The sequence below is a fragment of the Monodelphis domestica genome, chromosome 6, assembly GCF_027887165.1.
Source record: "Monodelphis domestica isolate mMonDom1 chromosome 6, mMonDom1.pri, whole genome shotgun sequence".
Taxonomy (NCBI): Eukaryota; Metazoa; Chordata; class Mammalia; order Didelphimorphia; family Didelphidae; genus Monodelphis; species Monodelphis domestica.
The window spans coordinates 108,335,748-108,357,828 of record NC_077232.1 but is presented as its reverse complement, the minus strand read 5'-3'; the positions used below and the strand labels follow the sequence as shown (position 1 = coordinate 108,357,828).

At 34.4% G+C, this 22,081-nt stretch overlaps 1 protein-coding gene across 1 annotated transcript in view; it reads left to right on the top strand.

Annotated features, from left to right (window-relative positions):
* The window catches only part of DHX15 (DEAH-box helicase 15), a 68,303-nt gene that overhangs the window by 11,848 nt on the left and 34,374 nt on the right, over positions 1-22,081 (top strand). Inside the window, exons 2-5 of the mRNA XM_001362592.4 lie at positions 1,922-2,357; positions 6,315-6,508; positions 16,528-16,687; positions 18,029-18,247. Coding sequence (XP_001362629.1) covers positions 1,922-2,357; positions 6,315-6,508; positions 16,528-16,687; positions 18,029-18,247 — 1,009 coding nt within the window. The remainder of the gene's footprint in view (positions 1-1,921; positions 2,358-6,314; positions 6,509-16,527; positions 16,688-18,028; positions 18,248-22,081) is intronic.

Sequence of the window (22,081 nt, the reverse complement as noted above, 5' to 3'; positions counted from 1 at the left end):
GCCAGAACTTCAGTTTGACTAGATTGTAGTGTGTAAAAGTAATCTATATAAGCCTAGAATGTAGTTTGGAGCCAGTTTGTTAAGGACTTTTAATGCCAAACAAGTTATATTTTTATCCTTGTGTTATTGAGTGGGATCAGTTCAGACCTGTTATTTCCTCAACTTTTGTTTCAGAAATATTTTTTTCCACTCCATGACTTTTCAAGTATTCATATATTTTTGCTTGAAAGGTCAGTGTGTCACCCAGCATTTATTTTTATGCACCAGGCACTGTACTCAATATAATAAAGTCAACAGACAGTCTACCCTCAAGCAGCTCCTAATCCAAAGTTGGAAGATAACCCAAGCTTTGTGGAGGCTAAAAGTGAGGTGGGAATAAGTGGGCCCTGATGAAATCCAAAGGAGTGCAACTGAGTGGGAAATAAAGAGATGATTTTGCCTGGGCTCCCTCCTTATGTAGAGGATCTGGAAAGAACTCTCCATCATCCATCTTATACCCCAAAGGTAGCATGGTATAGTTAAAAGATGGTGGGGTTTAAGAGAGTTCTAATCCTAATTTATATTTATAGCTATGTGACCAGGGGCAAGTCATTGAATCTTTTTAAACCTCGGTTTCCTCATCTTTAAAGTGGGAATTGATACTTGTTACAAGGTTGGTGTGAGGCTCAATTGAGATAAAGTTGTTTGCAAATTTTAGAATGCTATATACATATTTGCTATTATATTTTTTTATCCTTCTACTACTACAGTCCTACTACTTCCACTACTATACCTTCTACTGTAAGAGCAAGGTTCATATCTTATCTGTTTAGTATATATATCTCTACCATTGCCATGCATAATGATTTGTACATTTCTTGTTCAATTGGTTTCAGTCATGTCTTACTCTTCATGACTCTATTTGGGATTTTCTTGGTGAAGATATGGAGTGGTTTGCCATTTCCTTTTCCAGCTCAGGAACTGAGGCAAACAGGATTAAGCAATTTTCTAAGGGTCACAGAGCTCAAGAGTGTCTGAGACTAGATTTGAACCTAAATCTTCCTGACTCCAGGCCCAAGCTCTATCCACTGTGCCACATAGCTGTCCCTGATCTATACAGAGTAGGTCTTTAATAAGACTTTGTAGAATGTTTTACAATCTTAGAGCAGGAAGGGGTTTTGTTGAAGTCATCTACTTCTTGATCATATAAAAATCTTGCCTTCTGCACCATCTGTATCCCATTCCCTAGAGCCCCCCTTTAAAAAAAAATCTTTGTATTTAACTACTTTGTATTTATTTGTATTCTTTTTATTTATTCTGTATCTACCCTATATAAGTTATGTCCTTGTTCTGCTAAGTAGAGATCCTGCATTTGTATCCACAGCACCTAGCATAGGGTGTAAACTCTAAAAAAAGTAGGGAATGTTTCATTCATTGTATTTGTAGCATAGGGCCTGGCACATAGTAGGCAGCCTGGTCCTTTTTGATTGATAGTCTTAAGAACACAGTTCTATGTAGCCCAGCAGTAAAATAGTAAGTAAGCAAATAACCAAATTTTAGGATCTGAGAAGACCTTGTCTGCCATTTACCCCCCACCCCTCATCCCCACCCCCAAAAAAGAATTCTTGAAACATCTTATTCAAAAAGTAGTTATCCAGACTTTTTTTTAGAGATCTTCACTGACAGGGAACTCACTATGCCTGTAACCAGTGTAGATTCTGTAGCATGGCAGAAACATAGTTCCATTGTTTTTAGGTGTTATTCTTAATCAATTGAAATGCTTTACCTGCTTTCGGTAACTAAAGAGCTCTATATCTTGGGGATAAATAGAACTCACTTTGGAGAAGTACTATATTAAAGGCTTGTCTTTTTTACTGAATGAAATTAACTAAACATATTACCTTAATTTCACAATATATGATTTCTTAATTTTGTTTTTTAGGAAGGATCGAGAACGTGACCGGGATCGTGAAGATCGTTCCAAAGATCGAGACAGAGAACGGGACAGGGGAGATAGAGAGCGAGAAAGAGAGAAGGAGAAGGAAAAGGAATTACGTGCCTCTACTAATGCTATGCTCATTAGTGCTGGATTACCACCTTTAAAAGCATCGCATTCAGCACACTCGACACATTCAACACATTCAACACATTCAACACATTCTGCTCATTCAACACACACAGGACATGCAGGACACACATCACTTCCACAGTGTATCAATCCATTCACTAATCTACCCCACACCCCTCGTTACTATGACATTCTAAAGAAGCGGCTTCAACTCCCTGTTTGGGAATATAAGGATAGGTTTACAGATATTCTGGTTAGGCATCAGTCCTTCGTACTAGTTGGTGAGACCGGTTCTGGTAAAACAACACAGGTGAGTTTTTTGTACTTGATAATGCATGCTTTAAAAAATACAAAGTTTTATTGGGGACTTATTCCATGTCATGTTCGTTTTTAGATATTTCTTGAGCCTTCCCTTGTGAAAATTAAGCAAAACCAGCCAACAGTGATTGAGCTGATAATGTATACAGTATTTTGAAGCAACAATTTCCTCTGCCTCTGCCAAAACAGATGGGAAATACTTATTCATTTCTTCTCCAGGGCCAAGGCTGGTCATTATCACTATTAGCATTTGGCTTTGTTTTAGTTGGTGTATTTTTTTTTTACCTCCTTTATATTTATATGAATTTATATATTTATATACCTATTTATTATATATGTAGTTTTATGGCTATTTTTCACCTGGCCCAGGTTACTTCAAATCATATCTTTTCATGTTCCTCTGAATTCCTTATTTGTCATTTCTTAAGCACAATAAAATGCCATGACATTAGCATATCATTTTTTATTTAGCCATTCCCTTAATTGATGTTTACTTAAATGTTTCCAGCTTTCTTGATACCACAAGTGATGCTATTCATGCTTTTATTAATATGGAACCTTTTTGTCTTATTGGGGCTATATGTTTCATAGTTTATCCATCATTTAAAACACTAAAATGCCCATATCATTCCTTTTGTTCATATGTTGTAGAATTCCTTGGGGAGTGCTTATAAAGCAGTTTGTGGAGAGGGTGATTATGTGACCCCAGTGGCAGGAAGGCAGGCACAGTTATACTTACATGTGGTGAGGAAGCCATCTGGGAGTGTTGTTATGGGGCCTACTTAACATTTGTGAGTCTATAGGGGAAGGAAATGACTGCTTTCATTTCAGATTCTGTTGTCTAGGAGGTTGGCATTGTTTTCATTGCCTTCCAAAGGAGGTGCTGTGTCCAATAGAACTACTTCCTTAGGCTCTGAGGGTGTGGACATCTGAGGTTAAGATTGCTTTGTTGGAAAGAACCTTATAGAAAGATACTGAAGTGAAGTGGGAAGCTCTATAGATTCAAAGGCAAATGACCTGGAGTTGAATTGTTGCTACTAAATACCCCAAGGACCTTAAGGAAGTCACTTAACTTCTCTTTGTCTCAGTTTTCTCATATGTACAACAGCACTCAAATTGCCAAATTGGAATAGACTTCTTGGTTTCTGTTTTTGAGGGCTAAATTCGCTAATGGTTTCCAAATAATTATAGGTTTGCAATATCTAGAAAGTCAATTGAAAGATATTGCTTCTGGTTTACAATATCCTAGAATTTTAAGATATTTTGTACCAATTTCAGTAATTACTTGTTTGGGGGGGGGTAAAATATGCATATTGACTAGTCTTCCTGCTTTATCCCTTGTGTTGATTATCTTTATTAAAAAATTTGTTAGAACTGTTAGTAACTGCTCTGGGAAAAGAATGGGGGAAAAAGTAAAATAGACTCTTGAAACTAACACTATATTTTTTCTGTTTAATCTTATGGTTTTAGTTAAGAGTATAAGAGAAAAGTTGTAATATCAAAGGTCTATAGTCCAAAGTGGATCAACTATTTTGGCAGTCTTTCAAATTTGCTTTCTCTTTATGTACTTTGTCAATTAGCCATCTTTACCTTTGCATCTCAAACATCATTCTGTGTCTTCCACCCACATACCACCATCTGCCTCCATTACCCCAAAATGAACTCCAAGGGGACTTCTTGAAATTATAAGGGAAATCTTAAAATAGCTTTAGATTATTGGCATAAACTTTAGTCTCATCCTTTATTAGAATAGCAGTGCTTATTCTATATTCCAGATATGGGATGTAAGTGGACATTAATCTAATTCATCTATTTTTCTTTTGGTAGTGTTCTACATCATTCCTTTGTATTTTTCTCATTGATATTATATCCATTTCCTTGTCTTTTCAAGGGAATCTATACATAAGCACCCTCTCTACCCACTCACCTTTTTCCTAACATGAGTGGTAACATACACACTAAAATTGATCTTAACAATTCGTTCTCCCACTAACTTGCTATTGAGTTCATTTAGATGCATTATTATCCTAGATCCTTTTGGCTCCCTACCTTTTTTTTTCCTGTTGAAAAGTAAGTTCCCACCACTAAACCCTTCCCCCTTGGCATATCGAGAAGAGAGAAGCTGGTGATATAAGGACAGTTTTGTTTTTTCCTTTAAAAATTAATTTGTTTATTGGTTACATTAAAATCCCTAGATACCTCCCTCTGGCCCTTCCCCTCCCTGCACTAGAGAAGGCATCATTTAACCAAAAAGAAAAGGTGTATGTAGCACTATATCGAGAACTTTTTTATTCATCAGTTTGACAGATTTTGTTTGTTTTTATTTGCCATCACCAACTTAGTTTGCCTTCCTCATTTTACTTTTCATTAAAATATAATGCACATTGGTACTTGACATATTTTGGGGAAAGCATGTTACTTCTTTCTGTAACTGTGGAAAAAGAGCCTCTACATCTAAGCCCATTATGCTATAACAGTAATAAAGCTTGAATTTGCTTAGAGTTTATAGATAATGTGAGTAGGAGAAGCAGGATATTTTGGTGTAAAAAGATCATCGAACTAGAAGTTAGGAAGCCTTAAGTTCTTAGTCTAACTTTGCTAACTAGCTAGTAACCTTGAGGAACCTCAGTGTCTTAGTTTTTCAAATGAGGAAATTGAACTATCTCATTTCTGGGTCCCTTTCTGAAGTCAGCCTGAAGGAAGAGTAGAATTATGGCAAGCCACAACTGGTGGCAAGACAAGCTTGGTTAGTACTCAAAGGAGAGTTTTATTTTGAGGAACTCTTGGCTGGTAGATGTGGGCAGACTAATTAGTTTGAAGAGCATTAAACTAGAAGACAGAACCAGGATTTTTATTTTATGAATTGTACTCAAGAACATACTTTTTTTTTTTTGGTCTTGTAGGATGCATAGAAGGATTCTGATTTTTTTTTTTTTTTAAACCCTGACCTTCTGTCTTACAGAAGAGTGGTAAGGGCTAAGGCAATGGGGGTCTAGTGACTTGCCCAAGGTGTCACACATCTGGGGGCATAGAAGGATTCTAAAACCATCTAAAAGGAGAATTCAGTCTGTGTTTTGGGAGGTTTAAATGATGTGAATATTAGCTGTTTTACCAAAGGATTGCTTTGAAACCCTAGAGCTTTTTCAGTAGTTTCTAAATATTTAGTAATTCTGGGTTATCTATTAATTAGAGTGATATTCACAAAATCTTATAAAAAATGGGGTCTTAGGAAATGTAGATTCTTACAAGCTTTAAATGGAGATCTAACCACTAATGCCAGAGGCTTGTACAAATATGAAGTTCCTATGGCTCTCCATCACAGTGTTATTTTTCTGATCAGCCCATATAATTCATGGTTCTCTTACCTTTACCTGCTAACTCTGAAAGAAGGAAGAAATGCCATTTTTTTTTTATCAATTTAATGGTTTCTTTGGTAACTCCTCTGGAAGAAGGTGTAATACTTAAAGCTCTCTTGGCCAGATATGGAGCACAAACTCAATTTCTTGAAGCAACCCTTTCCCCGTTGACATTTCCAGGCTTATTCTGAGGAAAAAGCAGAATACACTGACTGGGTAGAAGGGTGTCTTGTTGTCTAACTAGGGGTTTAAGTCTTTAAGGACATGATTTCCATTGTGTTATAGCTAAATCAGATTAACAGGAAGCTTTGAAACTTATGTATATTCATAACTTTTTTGCATTTCACACAGCAGACATAAGTTCATTGAATTAAATTAAAAAATTTTTTCCTGTTATCTTTTACCTTTATTTAAAGCATTCTTTTATGACATGAGTAAGTGAAACTGTTTTAAAATATTCAAGCAAAGCACTTTAATTAATTTTTATTTATTAGAATTATTTAATATATTTAATTTCCTTATTTGTTAAATTTTGTTTGCTATATGTGTAAAATGAACCAGTATTTTTATTTAAATCTGAATGTTTTTGATAGATTCCCCAGTGGTGTGTTGAGTACATGCGCTCCTTACCAGGACCTAAGAGAGGAGTGGCTTGCACGCAGCCCAGAAGAGTCGCTGCAATGAGTGTGGCTCAGAGAGTTGCTGATGAAATGGATGTGATGTTAGGTCAAGAAGTTGGGTACTCCATTCGATTTGAAGACTGCAGTAGTGCAAAAACTATTCTCAAGTAAGTGCTATCACTCTACAACTTTCATTAGTCACTTAGGAGTCTACCAAGAAAGTAATCTATTTCTATAAATGAAAATATAAAATGAAGCCCTAAAGTAGGCTCCCAATTTCTTGAACTTTCTGAAACTTTTCTGCTCATTATCCTCTCTGACAGTTCTAATAGATTGTAATTTAGTAAGTGCTACTATGTACTAGGTTCTGTGTTGGGATGGAAAATTTACAGTATATATAATTTCCATGTGTTAATCTACAGTGAATTTCAGTTAGTGCACAAAAATACACCAATATTCTTACTTTAAAAAAAACAACCTAAAAGTTAATTTTTAGTGTGCATTCTAGGCAGTAGTGCATAGTTTGGCAAATGGATATTGCCACCATACCATGAAAATCTTTTGTTATATTCCAGTATTTAATTGGAAATTTTTCACTTAACCCAGTGTTGGAATGAAAAAGTTAAATGCATTTGGAAATTAGATGAATAACATACTTTGCTGCAAATGTATAATTTAAAGAAGGTGTATAATTTTGCTATTATCCTAATGGGCAGAATTACTTGTTCTTTGTTAAAGATAATCTCTAGAATCCTTCTAATGATCTGCCTCTAAAAGTGAATTTTTTTTGCTATTAAAATAAGGTAGTTTTTTCAGTATAACAGTATTTTGTCACATTTACTTCAGCAATCTTAGTTGAAAACAGTCTACAATGACTAATACAGGTATTATTAGAGTGCCAGTATTTTTATCTCTTTGCTCTTTCACATTCCTGACAATCTGATCTCTTGGTAGAATACATTCTTTACTGTAAAATTTCAACAGCTCTCAGGTGAAATTTTATTGTCTTGTAGTTGTTTCTTTAGACAAAATATTAATGATGTACCTATTATGGTATGAAACAGATTAACAGATGTAAAGTAGTCTTGTTTAAAAAAAAAACTTGGTTAGAGAAGAAATGGTGTTAAATGAGTGGTGAGCAAGGTAACTTGATTTCTTTTATTTGTGAATTGTGGTGAGGGAAGAAGAGATTTTTTTTTTTGCTTCTGACTTTCTGTACTTTAAGGTTAGCTACTCACACAGACTAGCCCTGACCATGGACATGCCTCTTACTCTCTCTGAACCTTGTTCTTCATCTACGAAATGGGGATAATAACTGTTGGTTATTTTACTGATGTTAATAATTCATTGAGAAAGAAATGTGAAGTGCTTTGTAAGCCTAGAAAGTGCCACATAAATGTCATTTGTTAATAATGATTTGTTGAGGACACCTTTTTGTCCTTTAGTTTACTTAATATGTTTTTTCATGGTCTTTATTCCTCTTTATTGCAGGAACTACACTTGATTCATTTACACATTTGTACTAATTGCTTTGAGTTGATCTCACTTAATCATCTACTTCATTTAGTATTTCTACCCTTACTCAGAGATCTTCAGAATAACCTGCTAGTTCTTTGTGGCTACCCAGAACATTTTTTCTGTTCTTCAGTTAGTGATCTCATTGTTATTCTCTGATAAATGTCTTCCTTGAGACTTTCAAAGGCAATTTCATAAAATTTTCTCAGGATTGGTAATAATGCCTACTGTAGTCTTGGGTACTAAAGTAGATATTTGTAGTATCCAGTGATTGGCATTCAGTTTTATATATCATTAGTTTTTATGTTAGATGTTTGTTTTATAATAATTTAGTATCATGTTAAAAGCAATTGGTATCTAAATATTTTAAACTCGTGGCATTATAATTTTGTCTTAAATACAACCTGGGCTAGATAATTCAATAAAATTCTTTAGTTCTGTGATGTCACCTAAATTCATCTCTTGTAATTATAAATATCAAAATATGATCCTTTAATGGTATAATATTTAATATTACATTTTAATAGACATGACTACTGCATGTAAGTTCAATTTTTTTATGTTATTTTCATATGATCAGTACATATTCCATTTCCTTTTTCTATAAGTATTTCTGTAAGTACTTTGAGTTCTGTACCTTGCTGGTTTTTTTGGGTTTTTTTTGTTTTAATTTTCTTTTTCATTTGATTGATATCTTTTGTTTTTATATCAATTACAGTTTCCAGTTGTAACCTACTGTTCTCTGAAAGATCCTTCATCAAACTAGTAGTAGTTTATCAGGAAATTAGAAATTTACCAGGTGTCCCTTTTATGGGTCATTTTTGAAAGTGTAAATTTACTGATAGACCTTGTATGGCTAATGTGCTAGATGGTGAGCCATCTTATAATTAATAAACAGTAAAGAGGCCCATTCTTGAAATTTTCTGCATTGAGAACCAGAAGTTAACTTCATTAGGCTGATAGAATGCTTTCATTTTTATAAAGAAAGTATCTTTTTACTCACCTTTAAAGTTAATTTGTTGCAGGGACAGATTCACCAAGGTAATTTATTGTATCAACCTATTCCAGGATGTCTTGCTGAGATTAACATGTTTCAGCACTTAAAAAAAAAATTAAATCCTCACCTTCCCTCATAAAATTAATATTATGTATTGGTTCTAAGGCAGAGGAGCAGTAAGGGCTAGGCAATGGAGGTTAAGTGACTTGCCCAGGGTCACACAGCTCAGAAGTATCTGAGACCAGATTTGAACATAGGACCTCCCATCTCTAGGCCTAGATCTCAGTTCACTGAGCCAACTACCTGCCCCATAGTTGAGCACTTTGGATAAGAAACTCCAAAAGATGGGTATGGAGATCATTAACCAAAGTAGTATAAACAGTCAAAGTAGATTAATACATTAGACATATCTAAAATATGACTCATTGTACAAGTATATTACATAATTTCCCTAGAAGAGGTGGGAAGTATGGTACACCCTTAGCCCTTGTAATTACAATGATCAGGCTTCTGTTGTCTTTCTGTAGTTTAAGTGGTCTCTGGAGAATTGCCAATGCCTGGGTCTTCTAGAACTGAAATGATTATGGTAATTTATATTCTAGATAATATAAAGATAAAAATAATGAGGAAATTAAAAAATGATAAAACAATTTATTAAGTCATCATTGTTGGTATAGTTTTTAATTTAAGGAGGAAGTTTTTAGGATATTTGGTTTTTTGTAAAGGTTTTTCAAGAAGATGTGGTCAACTTAATCACATAGGGAGATTGGTGCCTCTGTATTGACTGTTTTGAAGCTTGGAATGTTTTTCTCCTTCACCTCCATTTAGTGTTCTGTTTCCTTCATGACCCAGGTGAAATTCTGCCCTTAATTTAGTTGCCATTCTAAGCTGTGTACTACCTCTTTTCCTCTCAGATGATTTTCTGTCTTCTTTCTTTATGTAGATAGGTAGCCAGAGCTATCTTGTATATACTTATTTACACATTGTCCCCTTCCTAACCCTAAACTCATTAAAATGTAAGCTCTTCCTGTACATAGCACAATGCCTGGCATATAAGAAGTGCTGAATAAATGCTTATTGCTCTTGCTATTGCTCATTATCCAAATGGTCTCAAGTAGATTTCCTCCCCTCAGATTCTAGACAATACTATTCTAGACCTTTCTTGCTTATTCTTTTCATTTTGAATAAAGGTATATTTCTAGTTGAGCTCTGTCAAGTTTCATCATAATTATTTACCCAACTTGACAATTAAATCTATTTTAATTATTTTAAGACTTTTAAGACCCAGTTGCCCTATTTTAGCTGCCATTCTAAGGGTACAGAGACTGACAAATCTAAGTGAACATTTTTTTCTTCCTGCTTTCCTTTTTTAGTTTAAAGCTATCATGATCAAATTCAGAAAACTGCAATTTTTTTTTTTTAACTGGGTCCTCTTCGGGTCTACTCTGTTCTTTTGACAATAGTTATTAACATTAAATGCTGCATAGGATGAATGGAGTAAAATGATAACCTGGGCTTGTGATGATCTGAAAAAAGATATATTTGAATTGATAGAATTGAGCTGGGCCTTCAAAGAGGGACAGATTTTTTAGATGGATAGATAAGCACGGGAACAAGAGTATTTGTGGGTTTTTTAAATAGAGGTAAAGCTATGAGTTTTTGTAGTAAGGGAGAAAGGTAGGTAGTTGTCAGATTGTGTGAAATAAAACATACTAAGTAGGCCTTTTAATTAATGATTTCTAGGAATAAGAGTAAAGGTTCTGTGTAAAGAAGGAAATAGGTTATATTCATTTATGACATTCATTTTAGTAGATTGAAATTTATTTATTATTGTACATTTATTCTATACTGTAACTAGAGGATTAGTTGGCATGCTGAACAATTTGCTAAATATTTAATATCGTTTCTAATGTGCCTTATTAACCACTGTATAAGTAGTTTGTGGGACTTGCTTCTTTATATAGTAGTTGAATTTACAAATGAATCCAAAGTTATTTCACAGCTTCAGTTTTCTAAGATCTTATTTTTGAATGAAAAGATTAATTTCATGTATTCATTAAGTACTTATTGACTTTATATGTGCAGGACATGCTAGTGAGGCAGGTACTGGGCATAGAAAGGCTAAAGGAAACAGTTTCTGTGCTCAAAAAACAGACTTTGGGTAAGAATGAATAGGTTTTTTTCTAGCCCGAAAGGTGTATTTCTGAAGTTTTTGGTACCTGTTGTCAAGAAACATAGGAAAAACTTTGCAATATCTTTTCCCCTTTGAACTATACATAGTATATATTTCCAGGGGAATTTGCCTATTCAATGAACTTTTGTTTGTTTTTTATGGTCTAATTTTATTAGATGCCTCATGGATAGTGCCAAAGAGCGCTGTTTTGTTTGTTTAAATAAACTAGGTAAAGAATTTAAATCAAACACATCTTTTTAACACCGTTCCTTTCAGTCTTATTCAAGTTGTTCCCAAAATCTTAGTATAGTTTAAAGCCGTAAACTTTAAAATTGCATGAAGACTTTTGGTAGACACTATGTAATGAAGTTGATTTTTAGGAGACCACAGAACTATGTTGCTTCCATTCATAGTCACAAGCCTGGGATTTGGTGAATTGTCTTTGCTCTCCCCTTCTTCATACACAGGGATGAACTCTTTTTTAGCTTCCTATTTAATTAGTTCTCAGGATAGTTTTGGCTTGCCTTCTACCCATTTCATTCTAACCTTTCTTTACAGTAAACAAACAGGCATGTTATATTGAGTTTAAGGAAATAGAGCTGAGATCCCATTTCAGTGAGTACTTTTTTTCAAAATAGTAAAATCAATTTAAATCAATTGATTTAAAGTATTTTAAATCAATTAAATAAATATGGTTTTTGGATGACCCATAACTAATAGCACTTTGTTCTTGTAATACTCTATACCTATGCTGGCAAACATATGGCATGCATGCCTGAAAGGACTGCTCCCTTCCCCTTCTCCACATACATATGAAGATATTTTTCATATCGCCCAACAGCCCAATAGGAGTTCCTCCTCCCTTCTCCCCTGTCTCTGGTGCACTTTGGATACTCGGATCTCTAAAAGGTTTGCCATCACTGCTCTAAAGGGATTAGTCATTTATTACATTCTCCCCTCTTTGTAGGATCTTCACAACAAAAGTACCTATCTACTTTATAGTTAAGTGAAGACCAAGAACTGTGTTTAAAATTGCATTAAGACTTTTGGGATACTCTGAATATAAAATAATAAAACCACATAATTTAATTCTATTTCTGTACTTGGAATATTGATGCAGTTCCTATTGGCACATTTTTTTTTAATTAGCGGAGGAGTAATGGCTTTAAGGAAACATGATTAAAATGACTGCTAGAGATCCAAGCCAACTCCAAAGGGTCCATGTAAAAAAAAAAGTTATTCACTGCCATAGGAGGATCTAATGGTGTCCAAATGCAGATTGAAACATGTCATTTTTCACTTTGTTTCCTTCATGAGTTTTCCCTGTTATAAATATTTCTTCTTTTACAATATGACAAACACGGAAATATATTACATAATAGCACATGTTTAATCTGTCATTGCCTACCTTTTTAGAGAGGGGTAGAATGGAGAGAGAGAATATGGATCACAATGTCAGAAAACTATTATTAAAAATTATATGTATATATAATCTAAAAATGACTAGTAGTAAAGATATAATATCAAAATACATTTTAAATTATTTCCATTCCATACTTGTGTAGCAAAAAAGTTAGCTTTTTGAGGACCAGCCTGATTCTGTTGAAGCTGTCACCAGTAACTATCTACTTCCAAATGGCAACAAATGAACAAATACAAAATGGGCCTTATTATTATAGCTTTCTTACAGTTTTGTAATAATGGTGGCAGGAAAATGGTTAGAGATTTAAAGTTATTAGAAAACTTACAGATTTTAACTTACATTTTAGTGCTCATAAGTGTAAAAACCATATCTAGCAAAATAATAACATACTGCTTAAGGAACTGGATCATATTAATCTTGACATATTTTGACATATTTTCTGTGAAATGAAGCTAAATAGATGACTCAAAGATTCTTCTTGGAGAAGTTGATAACAGTATTGGCAAAGTTGGTTTTATCTTGGGTTGAAAGATGATAAGCAATGTAATTTCATTGAACCATGAGTTCATTTGTAGTGCTCATGATAAGCATTTGCAAAGAAGACTACCTTGAAAATAATTAATTTATATGCCAACTTCTGGGTATAAAGACATAGATAATTATAGGAAGGGAGAGAGATTTTTTTAAATGTGAATGCTAAAAATGTTTGCATGTAATTGGGAAATATTTAATGACAAAAATATTTTTTTAAATAACACTGATATAGTAAGCACTAATGCAGATAAAAACAAAGTTAGATTTTCAAGCAAAATTCAGTTCACCAAGCATGTATTAATTGCTTAGCTTCTACTGAGAGTGTGGAAAGTACACTATACATATACAAAATTAATTTGTAGAAAAACAGAGCACTGACAACTATGGGGAAATCAGAATAAGTTTCAAATAGTATGTGGCTCTTGAAATGAAGGTGCTGGGTATGCTCAAAGAGGTAAAAGTTAGGCAAGATTATTCTAGGCATGGAAGACAACCTATATAAAAGCACAGTGGCCATGTCACAAGAAAAATCAAAGAATGTGGGAAACAAATTGTATAAAACTATAGCAGCCCTTTTGGCTAAAGCAAAGAAATAGAAGCTGTAAAGATTACCCTGTAGTTAGGTAATGACTTAACAAATTAAGGCAATGGGTAGCATACTGGGCCTCCAGTTAGAAAGAAACTGGCTGAGCTAAAAATCTGGCCTCAGATACTTATTAGCTGTGTGGTACTGAACAAGTCACTTAACCCTGCTTGCCTCAGTTCCTCATCTGTAAAATGAGCTGGAGAAGTAAATGGCAAACCACTCTAATATATTTGCCATTAAAACCTTAAATGGGGTTATGAAGTCAGGTATAATTGAACTAAATTAAAACAATGGTAATAGAATATTGTTTTGTAAGGTAAGTTGAAAAGAGGTGGTTTCAGAGAAACCCCGAAGGACTTGTATGAACTGATGCAAAGTTATCTTGAATAGAGCAAAGGGAACAATCCCAATACCAACATTGTATAGGAAAACAAATGTGAAAGAACAGCCCCATGACCAACAGTAATTGCAGAGGACTCAACAAAATATACTACCTATCTCCTTCCTTACAGAGAGGTATTTAAGACATATAGGTACTTTGGGGACATGACCAATGCAGGAATTTGTTTTGCCTGAGTAGTCATATTTGTTAATAAATTTTGCTTTGTTTTCCAATTGAGGAGGGACATGTGAGGAATAAGAGATCTGGAAGAAAGTAAAGTCTTTGAAGTCTTTTAAAAAGAAAATAAACAGAAGAGAATAAAAGAAAATTAAAAAAGAAAAAAACAAGGACGCATAGGGCAGCTTTGAATTCATTTATTTATTTTATGTGCAGATACATTCTTGTGAATGTGTTGAGTTTGTGATGACTTGTGATGACAATGAGATACAGATGGAAATGACTAGTCATGCATTTATTGGTGATGTCAGATTGGCCCTCAGGAAAGAGATGAGAGCAATTTGTTTATTATATCCTAGTGTCATCTGTATAGAGATAATGTTTGAATTTATCAAATCACCCAGAAAGGGTAGAGCCTTTGTTTATATCCATAGTTAAGGGGCAAGATATAAAAGGTAACTCAACAAGAGACTAAAAATGAACAATTTACACAGGAGAATCAGAAGAAAATGGTGCAGTTAAAATCCATCTAGGAGACTGGTGTCAAATGCCAGATAGAGATCAAGAAGGACAGAAAAAGTTGTTAGCTTTTTCAAATACGAGATATTTGGTAATTTTGAAGGGAAGAGTTTCATTTGGATGATAGGATAGAAACCAGATTACAAAAGTATTGGCAGATGAATAGTAAGTGAGGAAATAGAAACAATTAATACAGATGACTTTTTCTAGGAGTTTTGCAATAGTGGTCATTCTTGCAATATGATCCCTTCACCTACTTTATAAAATCCCTCTCTTTAAGTTACAAATCCATTACTACCATCTACTTGAAGCCTTTCTTGATCCTTTTAATTCAATTCAATCTTTTTTATGTCTTGGACCCTCCTGGCAGTCTGAAGCTTTTGGAATCCCATCACATCTTTAAATGTGAAAATAAAACCAATTATATTGAAATACAATTATTAAAATATATTTTAAACAAGATAACACATCCCAGGTTAAGAAACTCTGCCTTAGTTGCCAATATATTTCCTCTCAAACTGCTTTATAGATAATATTTTGTATTTATTATCTTTATATTTATTGGTATATGCCGGCAGTTTTTGCTTTACATAAACAGACCTTTCTGCAGATTGCTATGTAAATTTTTTTTGTATTGCTTATTTGCCCTAGGATGCCAGGAAGGGAAGAAGGAAGACTGGATAGGGGACACTGCATGGTTCAAGGACATGGGGCCAGGGATAGAGAAGTGAGAGCAAGAGAAGAAACACTTAGGGGCCAGGGAGGAGACATGTAGTACCAGAATACAGACAAAAGGAAGATAGATACTTTGGTGGGGCAAGGGCGCAACGATCTCCTCTTCCAGTAGTGGGTGGTCTTTCCAGGCATCTCATTTGCTTGGAAGGTATTTTGATATTGGTATTTGTTTTGAATAGGAGGTAAGAGGCCCCAGAAGTCCAAGATGAGAGGCAGGAGCAGAGAGAGTACTATTAACATTAACATGCATGTTTGTTTAGAATGTGGATTTTGTTTAGTCAAATTTGAGTGATGTGAATTTATGTATAGCAACAATTATATATGTCCCTGTTGTCTTTAATGTCAGAATGTAATCTTCCCAAAAGGAACTTTCAGAATTCTCCATGTCCATACATAGTGCTTGGTCTGTAGGTATCTGATAGAGGGGATTCTCTTTTAGTTATGCATCACATTTGGTTGCTTATGTGCTTCCTCCCAATTTGACCTTTGTGTATCTGTTCAAAAACAGTAGCAATAACAAAATTTAGCTCTTTATTTCATGTACAGCCCCTCACTATATTGCTGTTCACTTATCGCAACTTCACTGTATTTGGGGGGGGGTGTTTGTTCTTAATCTAATTCTGTGTTGTGGAGTTACACTTAAAGTTCAGGTTATTGTTATGAGCGCTACACTGTTGGCTAATGGAATGAAAGGTGACCAACCACAGCACTGTGTTCTGTATTCTGGGTGCTGGTTAGTTCAGTGACTTAGTAAGAGTGTGGAAAAGGTTTATAGGAAAGTGGGAAGGTTTATAAAGCCGTAAAATATATATGCATAATAAAATAAATATAAAGCTGCTACTTTGCAGAATCTCATCTTTCATGGGGGTCTCTGGGACTCTGGCAATAGGTATGGGATCACTGTCCATTGAAATTTAAATAGTTTGCCTAGAGGTCCTAGGTTCAAATATGACCTCAGCCACTTCCCAGCTGTGTGACCCTGGGCAAGTCACTTGACTCCCATTGCCTAGCCCTTACCACTCTTCTGCCTTGGAGCCAATACACAGTATTGACTCCAAGACAGAAGGTAAGGGTTTAAAAAAAAAAGAAAGAAATTTAAATAGTTCATTGACTTCAGATTAATTGGTACTTATTTTCAAATTCAGATATATGACAGATGGAATGTTGCTTCGAGAAGCTATGAATGATCCCCTTCTAGAGCGCTATGGTGTTATAATCCTTGATGAAGCTCATGAAAGGACTTTGGCCACAGATATTCTAATGGGAGTTTTGAAGGAAGTTGTGAGGCAAAGATCAGATTTAAAGGTAAGATATATGCCATTTATAAAACATCCATACATTTTTAAAAGATACTGAGAGCCTATATTCTGAAATTTAAAGAAAATCTTTGCAATTTATTTTAAGCATAAGTTTTGCCTTTAATATGCTTCTATACTAACTGTAGTATAGATAAAAATAAATTCCAAAGAAGTCCAATTAAGATTTTTCAGCATTTTGCATTGGTTTTTCTTTCCTTGCTTTCATCTATTTGGGATTTGGGTTTTTTTTTTTTTTAGTTTTCCTTGATAATGTTCTCCCTATTCTTTTTAAAACATTTTAAATGACCTTTGTAAATTTTTCCCCTTAAAGTCTAAGCTCAAATGATAATTCTTTTTTTCCTTTAAGAGTACTATGGTAGGGGGTGCTAGGATGCAGGAAACCTCATAATATTAGCATCTATATGATAGAATTTTTAAATTTTTAGTTGTTCCATAACCAACAGTATTCTTAAACATTGACATGGGTGTCTTGATTTATATTGCCACTTCCCTACCATGTTGCCAAGTTCCCAAGCCCAGCTCCCAAACTTGAGGCCAGCTGGGCAACTGATTTGTATGTCCCTTTTCATTCTGGCTTCTCTAGAGTTAAAAGAGGCAAAGAAGAGACTTGGTCTTCAGGAGTAGAAATGGAACCAATATATCATCAGTAGCAAGATGTACAGCTGAGCTCTAGACCACAATTCTTTCAAAGAGATTTAAAGAACACTGAGACTGTTGGGGAAATTGGAGGACTTGTTCCAGGATAAGAAGGGCTCCCATTGGAGCATATAGTCCTAAACTCGTACATATTTCAGGAACAGGTGCCAGCCATCAAGCAGATTTTTGCTGCTTGAAAGGAAATGTTGTAAATTAATAAATTTAGAAATAAAATAAAGTTAGAGAAGCTATTCCAAAAGAAGAAGCCAGGGGAAGTATATGGAAGATTATTCAGTTTTAAGGAGCATGTTGTTGGAGATGGTAGGTAAAGAGGGCTAAGCCAAGATTTTTGAGTGCTCGAGTAAGAAAAATATTACTATTTAAGGGCCTTGGAGCAAAAGTAGGCACCTAGAATAAATTGTCTTTTGTTAAATATAAGTATATTTTTACAAAAGAAGAGCAGAGTTTAAGAAGGATTTAGAAGAATTAAGTATCTAGGAACATTAATCCAAAATTTTCCATTTGAATTCATTGTTTTAAGTATCAACTAAATATTTCATATTTATTCAGTATTACTGGCTTTAACAACCAAAATAAAGGGTAGTATTCCCAAGTTATGCTTGAAATACATTAAAATTACATTCATTTATAATATCAATATAATTTTAATGTTTCTTTTTTTTCCTTTCAGGTTATTGTTATGAGTGCTACTTTAGATGCGGGGAAATTTCAGATCTACTTTGATAATTGTCCCCTTTTAACTATCCCTGGCCGTACACACCCAGTTGAGATTTTTTATACTCCAGAACCAGAGAGAGATTACCTTGAAGCAGCCATTCGAACTGTGATACAAATTCACATGTGTGAAGAGGAGGAAGGAGACCTCCTTCTTTTCCTTACTGGACAAGAGGTATTTTAATTTTATAAAACTAAAGTAATTTGTTATTAGAATGGCTATGAATACATCTGTTACTGTTCATAATGGTGTATATAATCCTTTTTATGTATAACTTTAGTAGGTATGAACAAAAATTTCCTTGCATAATAATAGATGTATTCAGGTTAATATAGAACTCTCTGGTTCTTCTTGCAATTCCAAGATCTTAGAATCAGACATCTGGAGCTTTGAAGAACCTAAGAGACCTTTTAATTTAAATACCCCCCCCAAGCACCTAAGAAACTAAGCTTAAGAAACTTGCCCATGGTCATACAAGAAGATAGAATGCATTAGGAAGACAAAAGAATACAAACCTCTGACTCAAGTGCCAGTGGGCTTTCCACTGTTGTTTCAATCCTGTTGTTTGGTCTTGTTCTTTTAGATTTGGAGATAAAATGAGAGCTGCTATAAATAAAAGACACTCAATTCACCCAGTTCAAAAATATCCCATTGCATTCTCTACTTACTAGGATTTGGGTTAATAAGCTATTAACTTGAAATGAAAGCATTTCTGAAAGGGACATTTCCAATATTCACTGTTCTGTTGTATGAACAACTATCCTCTTAATCATTCCTCCTATTCCCTAAGTATCCTGTTCCTTTTGAATATCTATAACCATATTCATGAGTTTCATTCCACCAAGGCTCAGTAATAACCATGGCCCAATTTACTTCCTCTGTCTTTGTTGATTCCAGCTCCTCTACATGTTTGCTTGATCTCTTCCCCTCCACTCTTCTTGAGCATATTGCTGTCTCGGCTATCTCCTCTATAATCTTCAACCTTTCTCTATGTACTGGCTGGGGCAGACAGAGTTCCAAGCCTGGAGTTAGGAAGACTTATCCTCCTGAGTTAAAATTTTATGTTAGACACTTAGAAGTTCCATAATTCTGGGCAAGTTCATTTAACTGTTCGCCTCAGTCTCCTCGTGTATAAAATGAGCTGGAGAAGGAAATGGTAAAACTCTCCAATATCTCTGCCGAGAAACTTAAATGGAATCACAAAGAGAAGGCTTGAAAATGACTGAACAAGAACAAATGTATTGACTCCCTCCCTGCATGCCCAAACTTCCCCTGCCACCAGCATTATTCATAAGAAATACTTTATCTAATTGCTTCTGATAGCTATCATCCTATATTTCTTTTTCCTTTCTCAGTCAAAGCCCTTGAAAAAGCTATCTTTCCTCCCTGCCTTCTACTCCTCTTCATTTATTTATTTCTATATACTTTGCAATTTAAGTTCCATCATCCTTAATTAACTGAAACTTTTCTCCAAAGTTGCTAGTGATCACCTTAATTGCCAAATCAAATAGTCTCAGCCTATCTTCTACATTTTATCATTTCTTTCTTCCTTGATACTCTTTCCTTTCTGGGTTTTTGTGATATTTATTCTTTCCTATTTCTTATACCAACCTAACTGATCAACTTTTGGTTTCCTTTGCTGACTTACATCATCCTAACTCTAGTGCTCCCCAAGGTTCTGCTCTAGGTCTTCTCCTTTTTTTTTATATTTACACTTTCACTCCTGGTAATTTTTTAGTTCCCCTGGATTTAATAATCATGTCTGTATGAATATTGACTCCTAGATCTATATATTCAGTCCTTGTCTCCTGAGCTTCATTTGTATATCATCAACTACCCCTGAGACATTTTAAACTTAATATGTCCAAACTGAAATGAATTCATCAGCTTTCTTTTTTAAAAATTATTTTTTCAATTAAAAATATTTTCTCCCTCCAATCTCTTCCAATTCAATATTCCTTCTCCCCAAAATGGAAGGGAGTAGTACAGGGATACTTGTATTCATAATCAAGGAAAACAAATCCCCGCAGTCAGTGACTGTGTTCAATTGACCAGTGTCACAATCTATTTTTTTATAATTCTTCTAGGATCATACTATCATACTAGAATCATAGCTGGTCATTATAATCATCAAAGTGCTTAAGCCTTTCAGAGGTTTTTTTTTAAGGTCATCATCCCCACCCCAAATCCCTCCAGACTCTTCTGTCTCTGGCTATGGAATCACCATCCTTCAAATGCCTTGCTTGGTAACATTAGCATAGTCCTAGACTCCTTACTCTCCCTCACTTCATGTAACCAGTCATTTGTTAGATATTTCCATTTATTAAGAGAGTATTTCTCACATCTGACCTTTTATTAAAGAGCAAAAATATGAGTTAACATGTAAAGCTCTTTGCAAAACTCAAGACAATATATAAATAGGTTAGGTATTATTATGATTGCTGCAGCCTCCTCATTGATCTCCTTGCCTTATTTCTCACAATTTCTGGTGATACACACACACACACACACACACACACACACACACACACACACACACACACACACACACACTGCTGCCAAAGTAATTTTCCTTAAGCATGGATCTGACCATGTGATTCCCCTACTCAACTGACATCGGTGGCTCAATATTGCTTCTAGCATCAAAATTAAACTTCTATATTTAGCTTTTAAAGACTTTCACAACCTGGCCCCAACCTATTTTTCAGCCTGATTGGACATTAATCCCCCTACTTCTGGGAACCAGCCAAATTGGCCTCCAATTCATTCCTTAAAGTACTCCTGTCTTCCTATTGATTGTCTCCCATGCTTGGAATATGCTCGCTTCTTACCCTCTCTTTCCTTAAGATGTAGCTGAAACGTAACTTCTATAGGAAGCCTTTTTTTGATTCTTCCATCTATCTGCTAGTGCCTGCCTTCCAAACCACCATAATTTTTTACCATTTTGTATTTTCAAAAATTCACTTCATCTCTGTCCTGTATATATAAGTACTTTTCAAATGTAAATTTCTTTCAAAGAAAGATGATTTCATTTGTATTTATTTTTCCATTACTTAGATTGGTGTTTGGCATATAGTAGCCACCTAATAAATATATGCTGGTTACTAGATAATTGCAAGGTAAACTTGAGTCTAGCCTCTGTTAGATAAGTAGAAAGAAAGGAACAATGAATTAATTTATCTCCAGAATAGATGCCAATGATTTATTAGATACTAAGACTTGTTACCTTCTTTGTATTTTATTTTTGTCCTGAGCCTAAATCAGTTTATTTTCTAATTAGTCTACAAGTTACCATTTTCTTTTCACTTAAGATGAGAATAAAATATAACAAAAGCTGAGTAAATTAGCTGAATATCTGCCCAAAAAAATTAAGGAAAGAGATTTCTTATGGATTATGTTGTGCAGCAAACATCAAATAGATACTGTAGTAGGGCTTATGGAAATGAATAGGGATTCTTACCTGTCCTTTGAGCTTAGACTCAGTTTAAACAATGGCCATAGTGAAGACAGTGCACATTAGAATAAGTACATGGGTGACATACAAAATTTTCCAGTTCTTATGGCTTCTGTTAAGTCTAGAGCAGTTACTTCAAAGATTCTTAAATTATTATAATTTTTCCTTTGATTATAAACTGCCTTGGTACTATAGGTACTTAGCAAACAATGTGGTTTAGATGAAGAGGATTGTGTATAACTTTACGTGTGATTTTAACGTCTTCAAATTTTCAGTTATTATATAATCATGAAGCTTATGTTCCAAGATTGAGATCTAAAGCATTTTATTAGTGATGTTTTCTTGCAATTTCATTTTTTTAATGCCTTATAAATGAGTAATGATTTTCTACTGGAGTAGCTTGATTATTTCTATGATTTTTTCCTTTATAATAAAACAAAAATGTATATAAAACTTAACCTTAGTGGGTGTGGATAGAGTGCTTAGAGTTAAGAAAATAACATGAGTTCTAATCTAGGCTATGGAGTTTTTGACTGTGTGACTGTACCATTCAC